At 39.3% G+C, this 21415-nt stretch overlaps 2 protein-coding genes across 2 annotated transcripts; both read right to left on the bottom strand.

The window, feature by feature from the left end:
* Positions 1-268: 268 nt before the first annotated feature.
* Positions 269-5572, bottom strand: LOC146331479 (neuritin-like). Its single transcript, XM_084744563.1, has 4 exons — positions 5436-5572; positions 5191-5290; positions 2564-2717; positions 269-1849 (listed from the first exon to the last, which is right to left on the bottom strand). Exons 1-4 carry the CDS (start codon positions 5499-5501, stop codon positions 1615-1617), a joined length of 555 nt encoding a protein of 184 aa, XP_084600689.1. The 5' UTR covers positions 5502-5572; the 3' UTR covers positions 269-1614.
* A 1882-nt stretch (positions 5573-7454) lies between these two features.
* Positions 7455-14821, bottom strand: LOC146331478 (translocon-associated protein subunit alpha-like). The gene is made up of 9 exons (XM_084731600.1): positions 14663-14821; positions 13602-13723; positions 13410-13503; positions 13116-13243; positions 10587-10721; positions 10137-10213; positions 9287-9365; positions 8388-8481; positions 7455-8264 (listed from the first exon to the last, which is right to left on the bottom strand). The coding sequence occupies exons 1-9, from the start codon at positions 14730-14732 to the stop codon at positions 8200-8202; spliced, it is 864 nt and encodes a 287-aa protein (XP_084587726.1). The 5' UTR covers positions 14733-14821; the 3' UTR covers positions 7455-8199.
* Positions 14822-21415: the final 6594 nt, after the last annotated feature.

The raw sequence follows: 21415 nt of genomic DNA, 5'->3' as shown, positions 1-21415 counted from the left end.
CTGTGCGCAGTGAACACACCTAAGTCAAATTTTTTTGTGTCCGTCTGTTTCTAATCCCTCTCATTGTAAGATGACAGAGTTTAAAAAACAATAAAGTCCACATTTGGAGGAGGAGGGGTCTTGGATTTGTGGAGGAGGAGGAGGCCGGGGGTTTGTCAACCAGGTGAAACCAAACGTCATTGTTATCTAGTTTCAAGTTACAGAACATTAAATCAGTTTAGAATGGAGATGCCACAATTTACAGTTTCTGTATCTGTGTCACGTCACTGCCCCTCCTCTTGAGGAGAAAATCAGGAGAAAATGAACTTTGTTTGAGACCTGTCTCTGTCTGAGTGACACAGTGTTGTGTGATCTGGCAACACAGATAGATTCTACGGCAATAATGTCAAGCATATTAAGCTACCAGATAAATGCAAATGGCAGAATTAGGCACAAACATTCAATTTTTACTGTATGTAATGTTTTGTATCCACCCACACAACATTTACAACACTACTGACCATGCCAACTTAGGAGACAGGAAGCGTGTACCATTTCATACCACTGGCTGAGCTTGTGATCACAGACTTATTAATAGACCTAGAGAAGGTATTGCCCTTCAGCCTTGTTGCCAATTTTTCCAGTGTTCACTCGTGGTATTGCAGTGAATAATTCCCCACCAGCCTAAAATACATTTTCTGCCACAGGCCACCATTATAAAAGAGATTTCTGCAAAACCGTCAACGGGACACCTTGAACTATAAGGTCAGTTATGACTCTTTCTATTATGAATCTTTGATTCATGGAGTTTTTATATTTGTAAAAATTTCCTCGAGCTGAAAGCAGCCATTTAAAAATCTGTGACATCATCACAATGTAAAATCTATGGGCCTAGTGGGAACTCGCAGACTTTGGCATATGCACTGGATGCTATTTTAAAGTGTAAAGTTATATTATTTGTACGCAGATCATAGAGACTGGGTTAGATATAGATCTTCTCAGGTATCTCTCAAAATGTCTGAACTATTCCTTTAACTATCATCATAAAACCATACAAAATGATACATGCCACAGGGAGTGGACACAAAAATATCAACACCTAGATGTGTATAACATTGAAAACCAACTCCACAAATACTGCTTTAAAAATTATCCTAGAGCTGAATCTACAAAAACTGTAGTATTATTTATAATACTAATCGCAGGACTCCTCTATTTGATTGCATTAGATTTTATAGGTGTTCATAATATTTTGTCCACTCCTTGTATTTTATTAATCCAGAGCCACAGGTGTCTGACTGTTCTAATCAAACTCTGCTCAGATTATATCTGAAATCCCTTGAATGTTTGGGATGTTTGCTTTAGCTCACCTGGACAGATTAGTTCGCAGAAATGTTATTTTCTCAACTATTCTGTCAGTTTCTAGACATAAGGGAGGATCAAGCTGAAGTATTTGAGAAGATTTCAAACATAATTCATCACAGCAAATATTGATTAGCTTGCCACAGACCTCCGTGGCTCTGTGTCAAAATAATTAGAACATTTGTCCCTCTTAAATCCTTGGCTTTGTGTTTGCACTCAGGCAGACTGGGAAATTAGAGGCCCTCCTCACCCATTACATCTCCTCACCCCCGTCTATACACAGGACCAGTCGGGCCTCGTCATGATCACCAGGCCTGTCAGTGGCAGGGTAAGAGCAGCGAGAGGTGAGCTTATGCTGGGCGATGAGCTGGGGCTGCACAGGTCGAACAAACTTCCCTGGAAGCGCATCTTCCTGGAGTCTTGCCTCAGAGTCTCCCAGATGGAGCTGACTTCCTCTTGACAGTCGGACAGTGCCGTGAGGGCACATGTGTGGAAAGCTTCCCAGTGGCTGTGGCAAACAAAGGATCATGAGATCAATGCTGCATCTGCCATTTCGCTCAGAGTTCATCCCGGCTACAGCTACTGGCTGCCGTGGATTAATTTATTTGCCAATAATCCATCACTCAGATGGCTAGGTTGGCTTCAAGTAAGTCAAACCGAGCTTTAATTACCATGGCAACTGCATCAGAGAGTGAAACAATATCACAGATGATATTGCAAGTGGGCAATTTTCAGCAAGAAGGCTTATGTGTAAATCTTTGTCTTCAATATAGCGTGCTGTCGGGGTTGTAGGGTGCGTGCAGTAACAATGACAAAAAACGTCCCCGGAATTTCATTACTGCTGCAGCAAAGTCATAAATTATTTAGAACAATGGCTCAGTGTCTCAGCACCGTTCATTTCTCTATTCTCCCTCTGAGATTATGGCATCTGCGCTTTTCCTCTCCACTATTTTGCAATAAGATGCACACTTCATACTGTATCTCTGTATTATTTCACTCAATCATGCACTATTTTACACACACTGAATAGAAATGTAATTTTGAGCACAGTGATTGATTTTTACTGCAGGTTTTTCCACCAGTTCTTGCCTTTTCTGGTTGAAATCAGTAAAAACATACAGACATTGGGAATGTCCCATGTGCACAGAAGGATGCTGCATGCTGCTCACACACACACACACACACACTCTCTCTCTCTCACACTGCTATAAGTTATTATCACCTGCACACTGCCGCCACTCCCCTCTCACTGGTCACGTTCTCCTGATAGTTGTCCATGCTCTCTCCCAGCTCCAGGACACAATCAGAAAAGTCCTTATATATGTTCTCACACCTCACATCTGCAGGGTCTCCTGACACCGTCAGGGAGAGGAATACTGCAAGACACACACAGGGGACCAGGCTTTATACAGCTTTCTAAAAGGTTTTCTATAAATGGACCAAGTTTGGAAGATGAATCTGCAGCACCATTGTGTTCCTGGCAAATGCACAAGCAACAAATATTATAATTTATTTGGTATTTTTCTAATGTGTGAAATAGTTCTAGTCTGGTTCCTCTTTCTCTGCCATCTCCACACTTCTGGTAGCTACAAATACTGCTTATGATCATGCAACATTTGTACAGAAAACACAATACTTAATATTCAATTTTTTGCTTGATTTTGTTGTTTCATGAAAGTAAGGGAGACTGGGGAGTGTTGTGTCTTAGTTTTACCAATTAGTAAAGGGCTGTGGTGATGCCATTGACATTGTATACTCCAATTTGCTTTTTGAGCTCACAGGAGAAGTGGCGAGTCTCTGTCAGCAACGTTGTAGATTTTCTGCCCAAAAAAGTGATTTTCAGGTAAGACAGCAAATTTGTACATAACATAAAGCAGCAGTTTCTCTGGGTTAATTAGATACTTTGCTTCAGGCAACCGTCAAGCTCACATGATAAAACAGTTATCTATGTACTGGCTGCTTGGGTTGGGTTAGTTGTACCAGTTCATTAAAATGATGCGAATTTCTGCACTGTGTGATGGACCACTTTGCAAACTTGAGGCAAAACTAAGTGGGGGTCAGTGCACTGTATATAGAAATGGTTGACATGACAGCTCACCAAAAGTGAAGCCAAAGCATCTTGATCACCCCCTGGTGGTGGGCTGCAGTATAGGTCATAAATCCTGCCGTCCCAGTGTTAACAGTTGGGACATGGGCCAAATTAAAACATCAAAGCACATGTCAAATACATTTTTCCCCAAAGATGATTTCTGTCATTTCAGGTAGTTCGTACAACACTGATGTTGTTCACCAGTGTTCATTTTTCTGATCCGTTTTAATTAGTTAAAAACTGATTTCTCTGCAGTAATTGACAGCTGAGCATTGGTCACGGTTGAGGCAGCTTGCTGTGTGGGCAGGAACTTGATAACGTAACTTCAACATTGGTCAGTCAGACTCTGGCTTTAAATGACCTCTCCACTGCAAGATGGCAGCGCTCATATCTGGGATATTTTGGCTTAATACTTGTACGGTGGGAGGAAGTAGAGCTGCAGTGTCCATCTTTATTTATGTCAATGGGTCAAGTGCATATGTTTTCAGTTCTGGGTCCACAAAACCTGCACCCCCAGGGACTGCTATCTACACTTGCTCAACTGTGACAGCGACTGAACCCTTTTGTGACACATGGAAATTTAGGGACACAGTCCACACACACAAAGTGTTATTTTGTTTGTTAAAATTGTTCACTTCATTCAAAAATGTGTATTCTTTTAAAAAAAAAAACTTTTATAATTTGGATGGTGTGGATCTTGAATCAGTAAATTACCTCTGTGATACATCCATCCCTAGCAAGTGTTTCTTATTGCTCAATTTAACCATTATAAACAACTACTCCTCCTAAATGATTATTGATAATTTCTTATGACTCACAAACAGACAATTTACCCATTTGGCAAACATTCTGCATTATTTTTAAGACTAATTCACATAAAATAATCCAAGTTACGGGCCAGAATAGAAATTTCAAAGGAGGATACTGCAGCTGTAGCACTGTTGTCAGAAAGCATTTTAATTTAGTGTGTTTGCTGAATCTCTCATGACGAAATCATGGCCATTTTCTGATTTATTCTGGTAAATATAGTACAGATTCCTCCTCTCAGCCACATAATCTGTGACTGTGTAGTAAATGTCCATGTGTTTTATTTGTAGTAGACAAATATAGGTACCAGTTATCAAAGTTTGAACAGTCACTGAGTTATTGATGCTCAAAAGTGTCACTACCATCCCCAGTCTCCCCTAATTATTATCATTTCTTAACATCACTGTTAATAGGTGAATTTAAAGATTTTGCAACCCTGTCATCTGCACTTCTCTGTACACAGATGTCAGTGGGCGGTAGAAGCAGATGTTACCACAGAGAGCAGCTCTGACCACTGCAGCCCATACATTCCCTCCACATGGGGTGCAATGTTCTGCTCAGAGCTATTTGCAATTAAAATGCTCAGACATGTCCATAACACATCATGCTGTAACAGGACAACACAAAATAAGGAGTAATAAAATAGTAAATATGAATAAAAGTGGTATTCAAGAGAAATAAATGAATTTGTGGTGGTTTATTCTGGATGTTGCACAGTATCACCTAAGTATAGACACCCAGCATGTATCTATCTATCTATCTAGCGTCCATGGGTGTACTACAAGCTGTTGGCCACGGCACAGGTCTCATAATAACCATCATGCAACACTGATGGAGATAAATAAAGATCACAGCAGTGACATTTACAGGATGCAGGGAGATGTAAGGTAGTTTTCTCATCCAAAGTGGCTCTCAGCCTAAATAAACCCACGGAGGAGCTGCAGAAATCTTACCCAAGGCAAACGCAAGAATCCCTCCGATCTTCGTCGACATGAACAATCCCATATCATCCCATTTCAAGCCAGGCGGAGGGCGCGGGATGCTGCCGAGGCACTCATGGATCGGAATGAGAAGCGTCGCTGAGTCACACGGAGCTGATTAGCTGCCCATTATTAATGTGAGGCGGTGTGTATCAGTGATTAAGCGGCGGTAAACACTTGGTCCGTGTGTGTGTGTGTCAGTGTGTGAGTGTGTGTACAGTCTTTCCCTGCTCCGACCGGCCGACTGCTGACGTTACCTGCCCCCCGGTGCGCGCTGAGCTCATCTTCCCCCTTCAGCACCGGACAGCGCTCCTCATCCTCATCCTCACCTCCTCCCCGAGGAAGAGGAACCGCCGTGCAACCCTCCTGCAACACTCACACACACTCTCTCACACACACACACACACGCACAGGGAGGGGCACTGTCAGGATGCACCTGACTGTCACTTTATCTGCTTTAGAGGTTTAAATCTCTCATGTTTCCTCTGTGTAGGAGCTCCAGTCTGCCCCTGCAGTATAAATAAGATACACATGAATCATAACCCTGCTGCTGCTCCGTGTAGTTTAAATTTAAACCTCAAGCAGTCCTGTTCACATCACCGTGCAAAGATCGGATTGGATGCACGAGAAATCAGATTTACACAGTTGCATAATTTCCCGTGCAGAGCTGTGTAATTTGGTTCTGTTGTAGGAACGAATTTGACGCTTCTATTAGATATTTTCATTGGATGTCCTGAGGTTAAAAGTATGAATGAATGAGTGTTTTATTTCGTGCCTGGTCATACTCAGGACCCCACCCCATGACATTAATCACACATTAACTACAAACTAAACAATCCATTGTCAGCTAAATGTATAATACATCAGCACCATCCAAGCATAAATAGTAACATAATTCCAACATAAATTATAATCTCACTAAAATATCACTTCAGGAGATATCTCACAATACAAACACACAAGCTCTATATTTGATCCAGTTCATAAACAAATAGTCCTTGTAGTTAGTATCAAAATAACTTAAATTCTGAATAATTTATCTATCATATGTTACTTTTCACCTTCATTCCCATGCTTTTAATAGAAACTCAAAAAAATGTAAAAACATGATCAAAAAGATACTCAATTAAAGCTCCATTCTCCAAACCTGTCAAATAAAAATCAGGAAGAACTTTTTCAAACAGTATTTGTAATAATAGACATCCAGCTCACTGCCTTATAAGCATGAAAAAAAGGAAATCTTGTGTGGGGACAGTGGAGATTAGATGAATGATTAAGTGTGCGTGAAGACAAAAAGACGAAAACAAAAGAGGAAGTGAAAGATAAATAGAAGAGTAAAATAGTTTTCATTTACTTATCAACTGATTGGAGGTACAGGAAAAAGTATATATTTTTATAAATCCTTTCTATATCTATTTATTTGATTTACTGTATTATTTATTGATGTATCAAGTTACATTTTACAATAATCCAGAGAAAAGTGTTTTTTTTTATTTGTAGATGAATTTTCTTTAAATAACTGGTGCTCTTAAACCCAAGTAAATATTTACTGATCATTTATGTCTGACTGACTGAATGCTTACTTATAGAAAAATCACATGTTTTTGCATGTTGTTTTCTAGGAAATTCTTGGGAATTTATGGATGGATAAAATACAGGTTTATCAAAGGTTTTCCAAAATCTCTGTGGCTCAGTAATTTATATAAGATGCAATGATTAGTCCATTAATTGATCAGTTAATTGACAAAAACTAAGCCTTCAAAACATTTGATAATCAAGTGATTGTCATTTTAAAAGCAAAAATTACAAAAATTTAATGGCTCCAGGTTGTCAGTGTCAGTTTTCTTTTCTTAACGTTATTTGAGTTTTCTACTGTTAGTGGACAAAAAAGACGTATGATGACATCACATCATGATGGGCATTTTCTACTTTCTGATGTTTTGTGGACCAAACCATTATTTAATTAATTGAGAAAATGACTGGCAATTCATCAGTTCTGGAAATAATTATTAGTTGCAGCCCTATACTATTTCCTTGATTGACACCACCATACTGAAACTGGGTAATGTAGAGCATGAACACATGCTATTAGAGAGAGCAGATGGCAACAGTAAAAACACAGTAAATATAGTTTCAAAGAGAGCAACTAATGGAATAAAACATACTTTGTTCACCTTTTTATTGTTTTTGAAGAAGTTCCCCTGAGCTTCTTATAACAATAAGATGAAAAAAACAGGTACATTAACCCACAGAAACCTCCACAGAACACTGTTTTTAATGTGTATTGTCATTTCAGCTGCCTTCACTCCACTGAAAAACAAAATCAAAACTTTTACGAACCTCAGTCTAGACATGACTGAATGTTAACAGCAGAGGGGTGTCAGTTCTTAACATTACGTAACATTAAGTCTTTGCAGGGCACCGCAGATTAGGTACAGATAAGGCACAGTGGTGTTTGTGATATACAGGAGGGGGATTAAACTTTCATTCAATGAATGGTTTGCAGTCATAAAACCCATTTTGTCCTAACAATGCACATAAGATATCTCCAAATAAATTGTCATTAAACTCCAATGTAATTATTATGACTTCCCAGCATTCATACGGGCAGAGAGTCGATGTATTCAGGTTTCTCTTGGGGGGCAGTTTGCACCACAATCCCTTTATTTTACAATAAAAAAAAGTAATGACTTATTGGTTTGTCTGTTATCACTTTTCACACACATACATACATACTGATAAAAAAAGTCCCTTTGAAAATGAACTGTTCAGTCCTGTTGGTGTCTTATGGTCAGAGCAGTAGAGTCCAGGAGGAAACCAACAGGCTGAGATCCACACAAACATCCTAAACAAGCTGCTCAGGATGGAAACTGGACTCCAGGCATGTTGATCCATTGCAAATGGTAATCGGGGTTACTGTGGTGAGGAAATTTGCTTTGAAAGCCTGATGGACAGTATGATGATGGATGGAAATGGAGCGTTTTATTGATCTGCTCCCGCCGCCCTGTTGGTTCTTTTCCGTGGAGATGCTTTAGGTGAAGCCTTGTCTGTAAGACAGGATGTACAGGTCAGATGTTTGAGTTGCTTCACTCTCATGGAGAGTAATATGAGCAAATGATCATCTCTCAAACTCACAGTTTAGCTTGTTATGACTATAAAAGTGAACATACTCATGACATTGAGAGTCTCCTGAGGAATCCAGCTGATGTCCACATCGCTCATCCCACCTGTACCCTTCTCGATTTTCACAGGGAGTCTCTTTTTCTGCAAAACACAGGTTGAAGGACAACAATGTGTTAATTATCTTTTAAAATGCATCCCTGTTTAAACACATTCCAAGGAGTTATGAATTATTATTATTATTGTATTGTGAATAATTTAAAGGAAATTAAGTCTTAATTTGCTGTTTTATAGCTGTTTGACTCAAAAGACAAACCTTCAAGCTGGCGGCCCTGTTGTAATAGAGATTCAAATGCCTGCAATGCTGGGCTGACATGCCAAGTCACACGGAGTCAAGACAAGCCAGCTCAAGTGTAGTGAAAAGGGGTATATATGACCACCATCGACATGACTGGATATTTCTATTTTATTTAAATTATTGTTTATAGTTTATATATAGTTATTTTTAATGCCTGCTACCAGATCAGATACTATTTGAAATCAGATGAAAATATTTACAGCACACAGACCAGGAGAGCCCGTTTCCATTTTTTCCCCATGAAACATTACATTGAGCAGTATACTGGCCATTTAAAACAAAACAGGAGGAGATTTTTCTTTAGATAGTTTTATTTTTGACATCATATTTTGTGGTTATGGCGGTGGAAACACCTCTAATATCACATTATCAAAGTTCCTTGTAGCTGCTTTAAAGGAGAACATTTTACAGTGAAGAGGATGGATGACATCCCTTGTTGGTGTGCACTCTATTCCATTTGCTGTTGTTGACCTTACCCATGAAAATACTTTATTATATTTGCAATGGTAAAACAGAGGGAATTACTTATCCCACCTCCCTAGCACATTTGTAGACCACGCATACATATAGTGAACATTAAAAAACACATACCGTCCTCGACTCCAGGACCTGGTACATGCCAAAGAGCATCAGGACCACCAGTCCAATCAGGAAGATGTACATGAACATTCTGCAGAAAAACATACCAAACTCTATGAGTGACACACAGCTGCCACATTACTGAAAACACAATTTAGACCCTCACTTACACACAAGGCAATGGAGTTTATTTAAATGTCTGTAGCAATCAGATTAGCTGAAGATGGTGGTGTGAAAACGTTTCTACAGCCTCTCCAAAACATGCTGCAGTTTACTAAATAATGTATGGGCAACTGTACAATTTTCAGCATAAAGTGTGATAAACTTGTGTAATAAAAACTGTCCCCTTTGTGCCTGAAATCGAACTCAAGTGACCTGTATCTGCAACATTTTCTGCTCTGTTTCGAGCAGGATGGAAAACAACATTCCTTTTGCTCGACTAATTTGCTGGTGACAGTTTCTGTATCTTGCACCAGCAGCACAATTCTGACAAGTGATCATCTTTGTGCCAATTTCACACCTCCTTTTACAGGTTCTTACATGTGCTGTAATCGTCTGGGGAGGCTGGTATTGTGAAGCCTTCAAGAGCTGCATGCAGCCTCAAGGGACGTGGAAAATAAGTAATAGGTGGACAAAATAATTCGATTTTTCGATGATTTGCATTGAACTGAGGTGCTGAAATTAGCTTAATATGCCACCCACCACCTACTGTGATTTATCATTTTGGTGCTTCGCTATAACTTGTGGTTTTCTTCCACATTTGCAGTGAAATATTATAAAAGAGAAAAAACCTTTCCCTACATTTTTATTTAAAAGTATATCTGACAGGATACAACATAAACTCAGCAGAGGAAAGCCTTACGTTTCTCCGTCCAGTCCCTCTTCCAGCTCAGTGATGGTGACAGTCTGGTTGTAAATGGCCGTCTGGTACACGCTGCCCTGAAGGAATTAATTGAAAGACTAGTAAGCCAGTACATTGAAACTTTCGAGAACTTTCTGGAAAGTTTTAAGAGCTGCTCTTTAAAAATCAGAATGTCAATATGACTCAGCATTTATCACATCATTCGTTAACAACACAGAAACAACAGTCAAAGCTCAGCAGGTGGAGAATAATGACAGAAAGGAGCCACCAGTCGTCCCAATTATACAAAAATGGGGGAAAAATCCAGTTGTTATATGAATATAAAGACACGCTGCTTTGCTGGGAGTAACTTCTTCAGGTAATAATTTTCATGAGTCATCAAAATTTGAGGCGGGCTTTGAAAAACTGAACAGACCTCAAGCACCATAAATAATGGAAGAACTTTTTTACCTCTGCGTCGAGATAGTTGAGGAGGATGACGAGGCCAAATGGACGGCCGGCCATGGGCTGAGCTGGGATGAAGGAGTACTCAAAGGAGGCCTGAGCCTGAGGCTGCACCACAGAGTTCAGAGGCAAAGCTGTGAACTATAAGAACATACAGAACATCATTAAAACACAGAACTGGTAAACTATGATATGGTAAATAGTTTTTAAGTTCTATTTAGTGTGTTAAGTGGCAGGACAGACAGCAAAACTGAGTAGACATATAAATGAGTACATTATATTCAAAAAGACAAAAATGCCACATTTATAGTGTTTTATGGTGTTTTTTGTTTTTCTCCACTCAAATTCCAAAGAGCATGTGTGCAATTACAGTATTTTAATTTTACTTGGCTTAATGCAACGCACCACACTAACATTTTCCACTGGTAGCACTGATGCTATTAATTTTCTCAGTTTGTCTCACCAGCACATGATTTGGTTGCACCCTCTTTTATTTGGTACAGCATGGTATTAGTCAATGACATTGTATGCTGATGAATAGTCATATTAATTTGCAAGATCTAGTGTTACAGTGATGTAACGATTGACAGTGACACATGTCTTGATATCAAAATATGTAGTTTACAGGCTTAAATTTTCAGCATTTGTGGGACATGCTGAAAAAAAAAAAAGCCCTGACACGGAAATCTACGTCTAAGAAGTTTCTAATCCAGACATAATGGTGAATGAATAAAACATTAAGTGCCATAGCATCACTATTGATCCAATTCATGAAATGGAGGCACAGTGGTTGGGATCATCTATCTCTATTATCTACATGGATTTCTTCTGGTATGCTTGGTCAATCCTCCAGTCAGTACGCCTGACCAAGGTGACGGCTTAAAGAGTTGGTCCCCATGTGCTGCACAGCGGCTGCCATCACTTCTAATACCATGATGGGTTAAATGTAAAGACTGAATCTTCGCCTTCATGTAGCCAGCTACCTCAAGTTATAGCAGGTTCCCAGGGGAATAAAAAGGATAGGCGGATATTAATCATTGAAGACAGATAATGTAGCAAAAGGTAGCCTAATAAGTGGAGACGCACTGATTGCAATTTTCTTGGCTGATTCTGACTTTTTTAGGGCCTGACCTGCCGATTCTGAGTTTGGCTGATTCTGATTATCACGTGATAATGTATGACGTGACCATCATGTGGAGCATGTGTGTGAATTTGACTGGTACAAAATCGGATATGTGATGTTGACCAGCCGGTCACGCTGAAAACCATCTGTTTCTGTCCTCTGGACAGTTGATTGGTGTATCCCTATTAATAATATTAAGTTAACCACTGTGTAGCATTCATTCACTCATGCATCAGACTTTAATGTGTAAGATATGAGTGCATCGGTTCAGATGGCCAAATTGATGCAGCACTAGCGTACTGATACATCTCGTTAGGATGCGCCTATGTTTCACTTTCGGCATCAGTGACCTGCCGCTGTAACTTTCCTCTGTTTTCTCTCTACCTGCACCGCTCTTGCTGGACGCCTGCTGCCGCGCTCACACAAACAAGCGCTCCCCCCTCCCTCACCTGTCTCTCCTCTTCAGTTCCTCAAAACAGGCAGCGTTGAAAACAGACAGTGAAAGACCTGACATTGTACCACGTAGCACTGCCACACTTTCATAACGCACCAGTGTGGAATAAGTTTGGGTTTTATAAAAAAGATTAGAAAGACTGCTGCAAATCATTTCATGCAGAGTACAGAGCCACAAGTCTGACCCAGAGAGACGTCATGTCACTGGGAGAGCAGGTAACACAGAGGTATCACTGTTCCTCCACACTAATCAAAGCCACAGCACTCTTTATATGAAACAGAGCAGCATCATCTCATTTCAGCTACAGTATCTATTTTACACAGGAGATTCCTAATAAGATGTTAACACCACTGTAATGTCTCCTTCTCTCTGTCTCTCCTGTTACTGGATTTAGTAAAACTATCAGGATTTATTTTTGCAATTAATAGCACCCCACAAATACAGCGTTAATCAAAGATGCACTCATTGCATTGTCTCATATTGCATCATATCGTATTGTATCGTGACAGAGCTGAATCGTATCGTACTGTATTGTTGGCTATTTAAAAATATCTAAGATGTATTGTATCATTGAATATGTATCAAGATACATATTGAATCGGTGTCAGTCAGTGAGATACACACCCTTATGTAAACTTAACCCTCTCTCTACATGGCTTTTGTACATAAAATTTTAGTTACACTCTCAAAAAGTGGTGGCAGCATGGAGCCTTTGGCTTAATGGTTTTATTTTACCTTGTGGGAACACTTTAAAAACCTTATAAGCCATCTTTCAAACAACCAGACCCCAAAAACATTTCCTCACTTTGGGACACGTAGGTACAGAGGACATTTTGACCATCTCAAAGTTAAAACAAAACAATAAATGATCAGATCTTTAAATCAATTTTCCATGTATCCACCTCCAGATAAAGCCAAAAGTGTTTGCTGGTGGGTTTTTATTTCACATCAAACTTACGTTCTGAATGTAGAACTGGAAATCTTGTGGGTAACGGAAGGAGGCCTCCAGCGACTGAACAGTGAAATCCTGACTTCCCTTGTTGGTGAAACCCACCAGGAACCTCACAATTTCATTGGCAGGAAACTCTGAAGTTATTATGAACACAAATAAACAACAAAGTTAAAAGATGTACTAACAGTGCCACCTAATTGCGTTACATGTCACCCCACAAAACAAACGCCGTTTAGGATGATGTCTTCACTCAATGCTTCAATTTTCTACAAAAAACAAAAAAGAAGGAGCCAAACTGACCTTCTCCTGTCATGAAGATGATGGTTGTGTCGGCATCAGGGTGAGAAGTCAATAGCTTATCAGCTGCTTCATCAGTGTCGTCTTCATCTCCTTCCTGAGGAAGAGGAACACAATGTGACATTGTTGCATGATCACCTGCATGTACAGTATGCATGTATGGTTTGTTATATGCTGTGTGACTACAATACTTACTGTAGGTTGCATTTGATCTTCCTCAACAAGGACCTCTTCTTCATCATCTTCTTCTTCATCTACTGCGGCATCTGCGTCATCAACGATGTCCTCAGCAGAGTCGGAGTCTGCAGAGACGTGGCCTGCACGGGTCAGAGGACACAAACGGCACATATGAGAGATGGTTTTCACCATGAGAAGATGGGTGACATGACACTGGTACTGCAATATATTGATATTGTATTGATATCATGATGAAAAGAAGCCAAGAAAAGCAATAAAAAAATGTGTGAAAACAATATGATTTAATCTTGAATGAGTGAAAATGTAATATTACCCTATCAATCAGTAAAAAATAAATGCAAAAAAGACAACCCAATCAAAAAATAAAATGTTTTAAGTCATATTTTAGCTGAATTTACCTGTTAGTAGCACAATCATTCAATTTCTTTCTTTCTTTTTTTTTTTTTTTTTTTTACACATTATAGCCTCAATACATTTTCACTGTTGCCAGGTATTTCAATGGCTGCAGAAAAAACCCCTATCCACTCTGCTGCCAGTTTGAAACGAACAGCAGAACAATAAAAGTCCCTATTTTAATGTATGTCAGCGGGAAAAGTAGCGTTAAGAGAAACCCACAGACCCAAACACAAGTTACCATCTTATCTATGGTGACGTGTCCCAGGAGCCACCGGGGCAACTGTTGCTGCCTTCACACAGACTTATCTTTGATTAGATCACCTCTACAAGCTTACAAAGACACTTTTAACTACACTTTTAATGTCTGAAGTTAGTCTTTTTATAGTTTAGCACCAGCAGCTGCTGCTCGACGATCGTTTTCATTCATTTCAGAGTAAAACAGCAGAGCTACAACTCTGTCTATATCACACTTCAAACTCTGGATTAAACGTCCATACATTCATGTTTTCAAAGCAGCGGTGAAAACATCCAGCTGCGGACTGCTGTGCAGATGTGTGACTGTGCCACGTCAATATGTTAGACTGTGTTAAAACTTTTTTAAACTGCTGTCGAAGTGAAGCTACGACATAAAACTCCTAATCGTAGGAGAAAACGAGACTTACCGATGGATATTAAGCCGCAGGGGAAGGCCAGGAGGAAAAGCAGCAACAATTTTGACCCGAAGTTGAACATTTTTGTCAGAGTTGGAGGCTGAAGTTAGTAACACATCAGCGTTCAGGAGAGGAGAGGGACGCGGCGGAGCAGGGGGCGGGATATGAGGAGTTAGACCCGCCTGTCTGGAGGAGTTTAGGGAGGTCCTACAGCTCCACACTGAGGAACTGGTTTTACATTTGGAGGACGGTCACTGTTTGAAGAAAACGTGCAACGACTCGCTCAAATTTTTCTTTGTAGACGGAAATACGCAACCTTGACAAAAGAGGTCCAACAGATGATGACGAAAGTTAAAGTTGAGACTCTTCAGGTCGTTCTTCTTCTCTTGCACAGTGCTGGAACAAGTATTCAGATCTTATGTAAAAGCACGGTGTGATTTTGGCATCCTGCTGTGAGCTTGCAGATTACAACACACACAGAGGTTTAGTACAGATTTTTGAAAAAAAAAAAAAAAAAAATTCCTTTTTTAACTGTGCCATGAATTAAACACAAGATCTTTCCCAAAATTACAAGTGTATGTATTTGTGAGATAATAATAATGGATTCCCCATGTGCAGAGGTACAGTAGTTATATTCACATTTAAAAACAAAAACAAAACCAACCAACAAACAAACAGTTTGACCATAATGCATCACAAATTTTGGTGCTGGTGCCCCACCTCATGTAGCGTTTTTAATTTTTTGCACCTGTGCCTTAAACAGCTCCAGTCTTTTTTTTTTTAATTATTATTATTTTTTTATACAAGACTTCACTTCATTTATGCATTCTCTCAATGGAAAACAAAATCTTATTTTGCACATTTTCTGTTTGTCTTTCTCAGTCTTATGACGCTGGTGCTCAGTCTTCTGATATTCACACTGGTGTTCATGTGATAAATAGAAATCTTTGAGACCTAACTATTATTGTACATTATTGTAGCACATTGTGCTCACTTGCAGATTAATTACGTGCAGTATTTGAACAATGATGCATCATTGTAGGATAAACTATTCACGTGTATGCAAAGTACTTCAATTATCTCTCTCTTGAACAGCTATGTTAATGCATCAGTATTGTAATGAAATATTAACCCATGCTTTACTCTGCTGCATGAGTACTTTTACTCTCAATATAATATAATAACTGCTTTTTATTACTTTCACTGACATAAAGTATCCTGAAAGCAGTACTTTGCCAAGTAAGAGTGATCACCATAACATTCATGTAGTAATATGATTGATGTGAGCAGCTATACATCCCTGCACTCCTTAAATAAAACAGTTTTCCACAATATTTAGTCTGCTTCAGTAATCATGATTCAGTCTCTGATTTGTCCCAGTTTGAGAATCCTGAAGGGAGGAAAATTAAAACAGTGAAGGATGTAAATAGACCAAAAGACCTCAAGATGTCACTGTAGCTCATTTTCAACAATAAAGTCAAGAAAAAACATGTTTGGTCAGGAGGATGTGCAGTTGAGCTGGATGAACTGTTTTAGGAGCTGCACACAACTGAACACTAATGTGTTTTAAACACCTGTTGTATAGGTGAAGACTAGAGATGTAATGATTAGTCAATTAATTGATTCATCAATCAAAGTAAATAAGTTGCAAACTATTATGATAATGGATAAATTTCTTTAGTCATTTTTCAAGCAAAAATATTTGCTGGTACTGCCTTCTTCAGTGTGAGGATTAGCTGCTTTTGTTTGTCATCTGTGATAGCAAATGAAGAGTCTTTGGGATTTGGACTGTCAGTTGGACGTAAGAAGTAATTTGAAGATGTCATGTTGGACTCTGGGAAATTGTTATGAGCATTCTTCACAAATTTTTCATATTTTACAGGTTATTTTCACGATTGATAGATTAATTGTGAAAATAATCAACATATTAATCAATAATGGAAATAATCACTAGTTGAAGCCCTAGTGAGCTCTGATCACTGCTGTGAAACCAGTGCACTGTAAATGCTAACATCAAGTTTAATTACAAATACTGAGTTCACCTAACTCAGTTTTTATCAACTTGTTATTAACATTCATTTTAAATAAGATACTTGTACTTTGAGGTTGAAAAAGCTGCCAAACTCAGTGTGTTTGAGTTGGGATGTTATTAGATGTTATGCTCTTTTCAATGGTGAACTGTAACTGAGTACATTACTCTTGTACTTAAGCATCCCATAAATTAGAGACACTTTGCATAAGTGAGAATGAAAAATGCCTCTGAAACAAACTGTCTCAAACCATCTGGTTATTGAAAGTGACAAACAGACTCATTTAATCTCTGTAGATCCTGCTAGTCTTTATTTAGATCAGGGCTGCCCAAACTGGGGCGCCTGGACCAGAGTTGGTTCACCATAATGATTGATTCCGCCCACTGGATGCTAGCTTTAATTAAGAATGAATATATAGACTGTTATTCATGCTGTTTTATTTGTTGTCTGTCGTCTCCTTTGTCTCTCTTACCTTTCCAGTCTGTCTTCACCTGTCTAGTTCCATTTTGAAATGAATTCTCTGGGGGATGAGGAGCCAGTGGAGTTTGTGGAGGACGGGGGTGATGTGGTCACAGGTGCGGGTGTGGGTGAGTAGTCGAGCAGCAGAATTCTGGATGTACTGGAGCTTATTGAGGGTTTTTGATGGTGAGCCATGGAGGAGAATATTGCAGTAGATGGACGGAGACGGGCGATGTTCTTGAGGTGAAAGAAGGCTGTTTTGGTGATTTGTTTAATGTGCTGGTTGAAGGACAGGGTTTGATCAAAAATAACGCCAAGATTTCGGATGTGAGGGGAGGTTGATACTGAGGAGCCGTCGATGTTGAGAGTGAAGTTATGGGTGGATTTGGTGAGTGCTTTTGGTCCAATGATGATAATTTCATATTTGCCACAGTTTAGCTTGAGGAAATTGGTTTGAAGGCAGGATTTTATTTCAGTGATGCAGTTAGTGAGGGTTGAGTGGGTGGCAGTGGAGATTGTCTTGGTGGAGATGAGGAGCTGGATATCATCGGCGAAGCAGTGGAACTGGAGACCATGATGGCAGATTATGTGACCAAGGGGAAACAGGCACAGAATGAAGAGGAGGGGGCCGAGAACTGAACCCTGGGGGACATCTTGTAGGAGGGGAGCAGTGCCAGTGATGTTGAAGACTGTTTCAAGTCGGGTGAGAAGGATGGAGTGGTTGATGGTGTCAAAGGCAGTGCTGAGGTTGAGGTTATTTGGCTGGTGTCTGATGGGTGCGCGACCTCGCCGCAACGTGTATTTGGGGGGCGTGGCCTGCCGTGGAATTTTATTTGATGTGTTGCCTTGGAACATCAGATGGCTCGGCTCGCCCTGAACACATCTACATGACAATACTCCTCCAAGCAGGTTGGCCATATCTAACTTAAATTTGGTCAGAAAGGCCTTAAGACAATTGTAATGCTATATTGTGAAGATCTTGATGTACTGTCAAACAGCGTGGGCATGACAGGACATGACGTACTTCACCAAAACACAGGTAGTTGCATTAACTTCTGTTTACTTGGTCGAATCTGCTTGAAACTTCACTTGTCCAATAGTAGTCCAGGCCTGGACGTATGATGTAAGTTCTGTGGATGGGAGTGAAATGTGTACTGAGCCGCTGGACTAGAGCAGTGACTGTCACCCTGCAGACCATTACATTAGCAAAATAAAATAAACGTCGCCCCAAAAATCGGCTAATAAAAACAATCATAGATTCAGCCCATCAACACAGGTGACATTTTTATCAAGTTGCCGAACCATACTGTGCCCTGTGGTTGTGAAATTACAACTGCAGACAGGAGTTGTTCTTAAAGTAAATCTCACCTCACCTCGTCTCAACTGCAGCTTCTCTGTAAAAGTGGGGAAAACAAACACGCAAAGGAGAGGACAGAGAAGCTAGCGCGACTACACAGCAAAACATGGTAGAGGACAATTTACATAATTTCGGTCAGTTTACTCTGCTGTGAAAATCATGGAAGCGCTGCACTTGTGTGTTATAATGTTAAGGAAAAAGTGACACCAAGAAGAGCCCATCGGTGGCCTGGCAGCTATTAATATTTTTTTCTTGACCACCAAATTCCTCCCCTTTTGGCAAACTCACCATTCTAAGTTTAAAACGAGAAAAAAAAGTCAGCAACTACATTGGTGTGGATCTGATGAGAAAGTGGGTGGGGGGTTGGGGATGAAGGGTGTTCAGTTCACAGTATCACCTCATGTAGCTGGTTATCTGGCCAGCATCGTCAACAAAGAGGCCAGTGTGTTGATATTAGTTTTGCACATTAAGTAAACAAGTTAGTCTAACTTTTGTGAATTTAAAATAGACAAGTTAGTCTAACTAGTGTGCAATCACAATTAAAAATAGTTTATGTATTGTGCACTCACAATAAACAATTAGTTTAAGTATTTTGGACTCAAAGTAAACAAGTTAGTCTATGTATTGTGGACTCAAAATAAACATTTTTTTATTTTGTAATATTTTTACTTTAAAATCTCAACTTTACTTAGTTCTTTGGGGCAATGAGTTTGCATAATTTTTTTTGAGAACACCATCTTATCGGATTTTACAGTGTGGAAAGTGTTGATGCACAGTGGTGTGTGAAACTCTGGTCTTGGTCACAGCAATCTAAAGATAAATTCATCGTGTATGGCTGTCTGCTGTGGTAATAAGTGAATTTCACCTGGGATTCTCTCTGCACACATTAAGATGCATCTGTTGTATTTCTTTTACTTTTCCTTCGATGTCTCACAGTGCCATAAAACCATCTTATAGGCAGATGATGGTTTGCAGATCCATCTCTTTAAATAACTGTGTATCATGATGTGAAGGTGGACATACCTTAACCTATAGCCCACACACCTTGTAGGAAACACTCATTCTGTTTGTAGTGGGATGTGTAAAAACAGACCCGAGAACTTGCATATGTCAGGTCTGAGTCGCCACTTCACTGGATTGACATTCATTTTAAATGTGAAGAAAGATACAGTGTGGCTGTAAAAAAAGATAAAACACAGAAACATAAAACTAGGTTAAAATGGTTAAAATGTGGGAGTCAAAATTTTCTGAACAGTAGTGAAGCCGGATTATGTTCTCATGTGTCATTCAAACAACAAAATTTAAAACTAATTTAAATAAATATGTAAATACAAGCAGTCTATTGTAACTCACGAGGAGTGGAAGTGACAGGAAGCAACTGATAAATACAAAGCATCTACAAAATGTGCTGTGTGCAAAAAATGTAGATCATGTACTTAAATGATGCAGGGGGAATCCAAATGATCACTGAACCCATCACACTGAATGCTAAAACTATAATACACATTAAACTGTTGCAAATGATTGTGTTATGTATTTGGGCAATAGCTTATTATACTACATATTCTGTGACTGTAACTGAGTGTGTGAAAGGGAAATTAGGTTTGATCATGCATCTGGAGGTTATCAGAAGCTCCTGATCTTTGGCCTCTAAGCTCTTTGTCTTGAGAACAAAGACATGTAAGATGCTAAATGAAAGAAGCAACTCTGACCAGAGGAAACCAGGAGGAAGAGGAGGAGAAGCGTGTAAAGAGAGAACAGCTTCCTGTGCATCTTAAAAACCAACGTTTGTCTTGTGTACCATGTTCTGAGAATTACAGTAAAAGCACAACAATACTGTTAGAGATTTTTGTCTTGTTCCTCACTGTCAGAGTGGGATTACAGATTTTCCATGGCAGTGTGATATAGACACACATTCAGGTTATGACTGGGGCTTTTGGAGTAACCTGTAACAACATGTGCAATATCTGATCTGATCTAATATTTTTATTACAAACCTTTATCTTTGGCTTCTGTCCTCAAGCTACAGGATGCTAAGACAAGCTCACTGACTGACACTAAAATATAACAGGAGAAAAATGCAATTAGCAAACACCTGTGCAGTATAACTGGCTATATACTGACACCTTAAATCACCCACCAAGCACCCCTGAAGTTGCAGCCTCCCACCAGCAAGATATCCTGATGGGACACTTCAAATCTATGATGAGGGACATTAGCAGAGCTCATCTTTTCAAGGGAGGTTAGAAGGTAAGACACATACTGAGGCTACCTAAAATGTTATAATATCAGCTTGTACAGAAAGTATCTCTGTATTTTCACATTACAGATTACTTGTGTTTTAATTACCACAAATGTCACCACTTGGAGTTGAGGATACACTGATTAGATTTTGGTGGAGAAAGGTCAAAGGTCATTGTAACCTCACAAAGGACATTTTGGTCATAGCTCAAGAATTCATGCATTAATCATGACAAAATTTCACACAAATGCTTAGTAGGATACTGTCAATGCTGGAGAATAACTACTTCTTTTCAATATAATGGGACTAAATGGGACCACAGAATTTTTTGATTAATGCAACCTTCAGAATTGAATTTGATAGATGAAGAGTAAATTTATTTGATCCCATGATTTACTCAATGGAGGGAATTTATTCTCTTCTTGTTTTTAATGTGAAATGAGGAATATAACTGTGACAGTGTAATTTAATAAGAATTTCCTTTGTGTTTGCAGTCCTGATTGGCGGGTAATATTAATCAGCCTTAACCAGTTTTGACACCTTTATGCAGTTGCACTGTTATTTTGCATGTGACACCTTGCAGTTGTGGATACTGCAGGTTTCAGAATTCTTGAGTAGCAAAACAAATGTTTGCGGTTTTAATGAAGAAATCAGGCAATCATTTCCTTTTTCCATCA

This window comes from Lutjanus erythropterus, chromosome 2 (genome assembly GCF_056507025.1).
Source record: "Lutjanus erythropterus isolate fLutEry1 chromosome 2, fLutEry1.hap2, whole genome shotgun sequence".
Classification (NCBI taxonomy): domain Eukaryota; kingdom Metazoa; phylum Chordata; class Actinopteri; order Lutjaniformes; family Lutjanidae; genus Lutjanus; species Lutjanus erythropterus.
Note: the sequence above shows the minus strand (reverse complement) of the source record. Positions and strands in the feature narration are given on the sequence as shown.

Excerpts from the sequence above, each read along its gene's own strand:
- LOC146331479 (XM_084744563.1), bottom strand. The coding sequence starts at position 5,501 with ATGAGCTCAGCGCGCACCGGGGGGCAGGTAACGTCAGCAGTCGGCCGG. Across the intron at positions 5,291-5,435 it reads GGTCGGAGCAGGGAAAGACT|TGCCTCGGCAGCATCCCGCG; the intron begins GTACACACACTC and ends CCGATCCATGAG. Across the intron at positions 2,718-5,190 it reads GATTCTTGCGTTTGCCTTGG|TATTCCTCTCCCTGACGGTG; the intron begins GTAAGATTTCTG and ends TGTGTCTTGCAG.
- LOC146331478 (XM_084731600.1), bottom strand. The coding sequence starts at position 14,732 with ATGTTCAACTTCGGGTCAAAATTGTTGCTGCTTTTCCTCCTGGCCTTC. Across the intron at positions 10,214-10,586 it reads TCAACTATCTCGACGCAGAG|GGCAGCGTGTACCAGACGGC; the intron begins GTAAAAAAGTTC and ends TAATTCCTTCAG. Across the intron at positions 9,366-10,136 it reads GAGGGACTGGACGGAGAAAC|AATGTTCATGTACATCTTCC; the intron begins GTAAGGCTTTCC and ends GTTTTTCTGCAG.